The sequence below is a fragment of the Gossypium hirsutum genome, chromosome D12, assembly GCF_007990345.1.
Source record: "Gossypium hirsutum isolate 1008001.06 chromosome D12, Gossypium_hirsutum_v2.1, whole genome shotgun sequence".
NCBI lineage: Eukaryota > Viridiplantae > Streptophyta > Magnoliopsida > Malvales > Malvaceae > Gossypium > Gossypium hirsutum.
This window is the reverse complement of record NC_053448.1, coordinates 9401262-9409061: the sequence shown is the minus strand read 5'-3', so window position 1 is coordinate 9409061 and position 7800 is coordinate 9401262. Positions and strand designations below refer to the sequence as shown.

General features: G+C 30.9%; 1 protein-coding gene across 1 annotated transcript; it reads left to right on the top strand.

Annotated features, from left to right (window-relative positions):
• Nucleotides 1–3621: 3621 nt before the first annotated feature.
• LOC121224664 (non-specific lipid-transfer protein 2) lies at nucleotides 3622–4144 on the top strand. Its single transcript, XM_041108412.1, has one exon. The coding sequence runs from the start codon at nucleotides 3683–3685 to the stop codon at nucleotides 3971–3973; it is 291 nt and encodes a 96-aa protein (XP_040964346.1). The 5' UTR covers nucleotides 3622–3682; the 3' UTR covers nucleotides 3974–4144.
• The last annotated feature ends 3656 nt before the right edge of the window (nucleotides 4145–7800 follow it).

Sequence of the window (7800 nt, the reverse complement as noted above, 5' to 3'; positions counted from 1 at the left end):
AAGTGTTGAAAGCTTAGTAAGCCATAAGTAAATAAATCATCTCAATTATATTTATAATTCACTTTAACTAGACCGAATTTAGCAAATCTCAACCATTTCAATCTCATTTTTCAATTAAAAATTCAAATTAACTACCATACATCAAATTCATATTACACATGCTTCATAATTCCACAGTTCGAACCATATATACTCCTCATTCAAATATATATCACATTCGGTCATACAAAACACATAACCAACAAATCAAAACATGCTTATTTACCTCTTTCACATATACATAACATATTTAATAATTTAACCTTATTAATAACATTTATCTAATCATCTTTCAAACCAAACTAGCATACCTAAAAACCATGTTTCATATTTCATAAATCCCATGTTCGAAACATAGGACCACAATTTCATGATACTCGAACTATTGAATATCATTAAGCTTATTTCATTACAATTTCATATAACGAGCATATGTATCACAACGTTCATTTATATACATTCATTTCATTCATTGTTATGTATTTCACGTATCGTCATTTGAAACATACTCACTTTTCATTCTTGAATATCATATACACTTCGTACGTACCTGAATCAGATATACTTGCATATAGTCATTCATTTCTCGATATTTCCCATTGAACCGTTCGGAATCAATAAGGATACTCGGATAGCTCAAAAGCTCTTACAATGCCAACGTCCCTGATGTGGTCTTACATGTAATCAAATATAGATGCCACTGTCCCAGACAAGGTCTTACACGAAATCGTATACAATACCGACGTCCCAGACATGGTCTTACACGTAAATCTCAAATCGACGGCAACGTCCCAGACGTGGTCTTACACGATAACTCATATCAGAATCCTATGTCATGACATGTGTATCCTAACTATTCCTATGGTTCGCACGGGGCTTTCGGACGTCGTAATTCGTTCGTTTCAAGCTCGTAGTTACTTCTCCTATATTTATATTAATTCGACATACACATATATAGTTACTAAAATTCAACTCGGCACAATTAAATACATTTTCATATGAATTTAACAACAATTATTTACTTATGAACTTACCTCGTACGGACACGAACGAACCGGACGACTATTCGAATTTTTTTTATTTTTCCCCGATCCAAATCCGATCTCCTCTTTTATTGATCTAATCAATTCAAATTTGGCTTGTTTAATAACATATTCATTCAATTTTATCCAAAAATACATAATTTGGGCATTTTGCATTTTAGCCCCTAATATTTCACATTTTTACAATTTAGTCCCTATTTCAAAATAACACAAATTACTCAAAATTTCAACAAACCCATGTTAGGTCGAATTTACCTTAGCTCCTTAGCAGATCATTTATTGAATTTATTTCATAATTTGACCCTTCAATTTACAAATTTCACAATTTAATCCTTAATACACATTTTTATCAAAAGTCATTTAATTAAACATATTAATCTATCAACAAATATTTATTTTCCATCATCAACTATCAAAATACTCATGCATTCAACAATGGAAACTTTCAAATACTTTAACAGTTTTGAAATCAGAGATACGGGCTAACTAGATTAAGCTGCAACGATCTCAAAAACGTAGAAATCATTAAAAACGAAGCTAAAACCGTACCTATTTGAGCAATGAGAGCTTGGCCGAATGTTAAAGCCAACAATGGCTTTCTTCTCCTTGAATTTTTGGTGAAGATGAATAGTGGAAGATGACAATACCTTTTGTTTTATTTTAATTTAACATTATTTACTAATTTACCTAACTAACCATTAATAATATTAATAATTACACCATGTGTCATCCCACTATCATCCACTATCTCAAAAATGGGATAATTACCAGTTAAGGACCTTCACTTTAAGGTTCCATAGCTAATAGACACCTTTAACTATAAGAACACAACTTTTACACTTTACGGGATTAAGTCCTTTTTTTAAAATTGAGCACACAAACGAGAAAATTTTCACACGAAATTTTTACACATATAAATCAACATGTTGTAGACACCAAAAATAATATTAAGATATTTTTCTGACTCGGATTCGTGGTCTTGAAATCACTATCCGACTAGGGTCTAAACCGGGCTGTTACACAACATCCTTATGATGACTAGGGATTTGGACTTCAGCGGCATTATTGTTGAGTTAGATTTTTTAGTGATTCACAAACTTAAGAGTAGTAGTTTGGACTTGTCTATTGATGGTTAAATCATTGAGGAGGCCCGTACTTTGTGTGAGTGGTTTGATTTTTGTTTCTTTTTATTATGCTCGTAGTTCGGTTAATGGTGTTGCCCATCCTCTAGATCATTGGGCCCTTGATGAGAATGTGGACATTCTTTTTGTTTGGATTATCTGAGTATCATCCATTGGCTTGTGTTAGATGATCTCTTATCTTGATTTATGACATTTCGTCCTACAGGAACTTTACTTTAAAGGAATGGTCGATTTTATTCCTTTTAGTTTTTGAATTAATCAATTTTAGTTTTTGTACTTGTCAAAATTTAAAATTTCCGTCCTGATTAAACTGTAGCATTTAAATCTGTTTAGTTAAATTTTGTAATTAGTCTTGTACGATGCCTAAATTTTAGATTTATTTAATCTTCTCAAATTAAATCATTATTAATCCAATAAATTTAGAATTTTAAAATTTTAATCTGGACACAAATACCAAATTTTAAACCCATAACTGACTTTTTTATTGGTCAAACCTATTGTTTTGTCGACTATGACGAGTGACGACAACCAGTAACTTCGATTCCTTGGCAACGTTGCTGGTTACTTTTACAAGACTAAGACAGGTGCCACCATTTTACCAAATTCCCATTACCCAAATTTTTTTTCTAAACATTCTATCCTTACGTTTGGGCTAAACATAAAACTACTCCAATCAATTTAAATACAAATATTTTTTTTAAATATACTAATTTTTTTATATCAAATGATAAAATATGGTATTAACATACATCGTTTTAAGTCACACTGTGATTATGATTTTTTACTATAAAATTTAATTTTTATATTTTAATTTAATATAATTTAATTTTTGTATTTTTTAGTTTAAATAGTTAATAACTTTAATTATTCTAATTAAAATACTAAAGTCAAATTTTTTCTTAAAAATATCTATTCTAAATTAATCATGCTAAAATACTTTTTTTTACTAAAAATGAGTTTTTTTTTTAAATTAACGGCATCATTTCAATTAAAATAATTAAGAATGTTAACAATTTGAACCGAAAAATGTCATTGTAATAAAAATATCAAATTAAAATATAAACATTAATCAATGAGTGGTTGGAAAAAGTGAAAGTAGACTTATTTCTTAAATATTTATATCAAATTTGAATCCTATAAACGATATTGTTGGAAAAACTTTATCTAAATATCACCTTCGATCCAAACAAAATTAGGATCAAACTGTAAAACGAATGATGACAAGTGTATTACATAAAAAATCTAAACATTAAATTTCAAATATGAGTATAATAGAATAATTAAAATTACTTAGAGAGTTTAACATCCGTAAATCATGGTGCAAACTGTAACATCTGAGGAGTTACCAATCGCAACTTCTATAAATTGTGCCTCAAATCATACCCCAAAATGCACCCATTACCATTTAATTTCTTTGCTTTCTTTGTATTAGCAGCTTGTGTAGGAGAAAAAAAAAAGATGATGAGAGTTTCCTTTGTTGCCTTGTGTGTGGTGGCACTGGCGGTGGTGATATTTTCAAGTGAAACTCGCACGGCGGAGGCAAAGACATGTAATCCCATGAAGCTTCTCCCCTGCATGTCGGCGCTTACGTCGTCCTCGCCTCCATCAACCAGTTGTTGCAGCAGGCTGAAGGAACAGCAGCCATGCCTCTGTGGATACATTAAGAACCCAGCTCTTAAACAGTATGTCGACAATCCTAACGCTAAAAGGGTTGCTTCGACTTGTGGAGTCCCATATCGTAAGTGTTAAATGTTGCTTAATGGTGTATCTACTATCTACTGGCAGCAAATAAGTGTTGTTTTTGCTGTCAAGTACTGTTCTGAATAAAAGAATAACGATAAGATATTAGATAAAATTAAGATAATATTTTAAATTTTTATTTTGGAAGAAATTATAAAAATGATAATATTGGTTTGGCTTACAGTTTCTCCATCGTGAAAATATGGCTAATCAACTTGTGTTCTTTTTTCATTATTTTCCTTCTTTGATTTGATAAGCAACACTTGAACAATTAAATTTGTCGTGAGTTCATGGACAGTGTTTTTTCTTCTAATGCAATTCATAGAAGTTTAAAAAAGCCAACACTAATGCAAAAGCCGATGTTTAGCCAAAACATGTAGGGTACTTATTTTATATGTCCAAACAAAATAAGCTACTTAAAATATTCACCCGCTTTATTTCCATTGAAATTGTCATTTCTTCCTGACCCAATTGATGAGTCAATGTCAAGTCTTGGGGAGAAAAGTCTGGAGTGCTGAGTTTAGCGTTCACATTATCGCTAGTACACATCAACTGAATTTGAGCCTATACTACTGTTGAACTTGAAGGAAAAAAAAGAAGACAATCATAGAATTGTTGGGGGCTGATGCCTTTTTCTTTCTAATACTCTTAATACTTTTTTTTAATTATTTGAAAATAATCCATAAATAATAAAACCTCAAAGTTTTCAAGAGTTTTACCTTACTATTAAGGTTTAGTTTAGAATTGCTCTTTGAACATGTATTGAATTTGAGCATCATCCTCGATATACTTGAATGCGCAAAAGCCGATGTCTATTTCCATCACTGTCTTCTTCCTCGGGCTCAAGAAGTATCATCACCATCTATTTCCACTAAAGATTAAGAAACGGATTAATGGCCTTAGGGTCATGGTTTAATTAACTTAACCTAACGATTAATGAGTGAGTTAATTATTATATATATATGCATGTTAAGAGGGACAGAGAGAAAACATGTCTTCATCATCTTCTTCTTCATAAACCGAATTTAAAGAGAAGAAATAGGCAAAGCTTCACCCTTTATAATCACCCAACAAATTAACAAGGTAAACATGTATTTTTCTTCTTAAATTTCATAGATTTCTCTAGTAGGAAACTAGTTCTAATTAACCCATTGTTTAAATGTTAATATTATATGAGGTCATTTAAGTTACCATTGTACGGAACATTGTGAAATTAAATTGAAACTATGAAATTTTAGTTGTTAATTATTTGGTGCATGTGAGAACTATGCTAGTAAGGAAATAGGTGATGTAAGAATAAGTTTGATTTAAGCTTAAACACTTGAAGATATTGTTGAAACATTAAGGATCAAATTGAATAAAATAAAAATTATTGAAAGTTTATGTTATAGATTGGAAGTTGAGGTTCTTGTAGTATATATACAAAGTTGAATTTAGATTCGATCAGGAAAACCTAAAGATACGAGCATGTCGGACCTTAGGGTTAAGAAGAGACCTAATTTTAAAACATACATTCATGCTTAAACTGTTAGTTGTGCCTTTTTCAATTGTGTACTAACGAATTTCCATAATCGATTATCAAACGTAGCTAAAGAGGACACTGGGACGTCCAAAGATAAAGGAAAAGAAAAGGCCATCCGCGAATAGTTATTCCAGTTTATGCTTACATACTTTCATTTCAATTTATGCTTAAATAGGTAATTAATTATAATCAAATAATACTAGTCTAGAGAATAATTCGATGTATGAATAAATTTGATCAATTGAGTCGATTGGGTTACGTTTGAAATATGTATATGTACATGTGTTAATATTGTATTACAATATAATAATGCTATGATATCTTGATCATTATATATTTGAGTGATGGTTGATAACGGATAATGTCCTATTATCAGCATCAAATAGAGTTACAAGTATAGTTGGCATGCCATTAGGTTCCTTTTGTAGGTGGGAGATCTAGCGCTGAGCATGTATCATTAAGTGACAATTCTCTAATGCCCTTTGAGTCAAGAACATATCACCAGCTCAAATACCCTAAGGAACATGTGTATTTTGGTATGGTTGGTGGGATCAGTGCATTTATGCCCGATTAGCACTTCAGTGTGTGTACTGGTGTGTTGGTGGGTTGATTTGTGTATCTGTTCTCAAATCCAAGTTAGCTAATGAGGGTTAAGAAAATAAAATGAATGTGAATTATAAATGATCATTGATTATGTTTAAAGTACTGAAATTGAAATTGACCTATATTATGTTAAATGAGACGCCAATACCCTAAGGGTGCATCTAAAATTCTTATATTCAAGTATGTCTTGCGAATACCTTGAGGGTGTTTTGGCAAATGAATAATGTGATTATTATGTAAAGAATGTAAATTATGTAAAGTTTGTTACTTTATAAATTGTTATATTTCAATTATGCTTTTAATTTAACTTTAACTTGTTTGGATTTTAAATTATGATAGCACCACTAAGTATACATTACTTTGCATACAAATTTGTTTGTTTCCATGCACAAGTTCTAATTAAGTTCTCTAATAGATTGAAAGTTCGACAAGTATCCCAGACTAAGTAGCTTAACTCATTCTAATTTTGCACTCTTTGCCCATATAGTTAGTTAATGGCATGTACCTAGGTTAAGTCTTTTGATTTAATGCTATTTTGGTTGTTGTCGTATGCTTGATTAGTAACGAACCTATAAAGTTCTCTGTGACGAATTTTCAATGCTTGAGTTATGCATTATAATGCATGATAATAAGAGTTTGTTTACTTGTGTAACTTCGTTAGGTTGAAGAGTATTGGTTATTAACTTGTTGGAAGGTTTGATCATGTTTTAGTTTGTTAAATGTAGGTCATTTTGGTATATTATGGCTAGATATGATCTTATAAAGCTTCTTTGGTGGAAATTCATTACTTGCTAAATAAACTTGTCACATCCCAAAAATTGGGTTAGAAGAAATTGGATTGTTGGAATCAAAAGGGGTCATGTTCTGATTTTGAGTTCAAATTGTGAAATTTTTTGCTAAGTTAATTAATTTGGTTTCGTGGGTAAGTGTTATGTTTGTATGTAAGAGGTTTTGGTTTCGAATCATGTTTCTTGAATTTTTTGTTATTTTAGCCCCAATTCATATTTTCAGTATCTGGCATAAATTTAATTCTAGCTCAAATTTTGACAAGAATGAGCTTACTGGTTCAATGGTAAGGCTTCAATTTATCCTTTGGTCTTATGTTTGAATCCTTGCCTATGGAAGTGGGAATATTTTTGTTAATTTTTCTTGTTGTCGTGCATCTTGGGGAATTTGGGTTTTAATCGAACTCTAGAAAATCTATTAGATGGGGATTAGATTAGTGGGTCTGGTTAGTTTGGATGTATTTTTATTTTATTATTATTTTTAAAAAAATATTTCCCCAAATATGTTTCCCCATTATTCACATATTCCATGTTTCTCCCAATTTCTCTTATTTGTTTGTTTCATGTTAGTTTCCAGTAACGAAAGAGAATTTCTCAAACTTTGTTCTTTCTTCATCTTTCGTCTCCTAATTTTCGTTGCTTTCTTGTTTATTGATCCTTGTGTCGTTAAATTTAAAAATGAAGTGTTTGATTAAAGAGATTGCAACTCGATTCTTGGGTAAGTATCTAATTTTTTTTTGGTTTCAACTTTCGGGAATTTCTAATACTTTTTTTGTAAAGTGGGGGATTTATGTGTAGCGGTGTTTCGTATCTTTAATTGTGCGAGTTTTGTTTTAGGTGAAAATCGCGAGGTGATTAACCCTTTAGTGAATTAAGATTGTGAGGTTGCTGATTTCATCCTCGGGTAAGTGTTTTAATGCCAAATT

Coding starts and splice junctions, on each gene's coding strand:
- LOC121224664 (XM_041108412.1), top strand. CDS start 3,683: ATGATGAGAGTTTCCTTTGTTGCCTTGTGTGTGGTGGCACTGGCGGTG.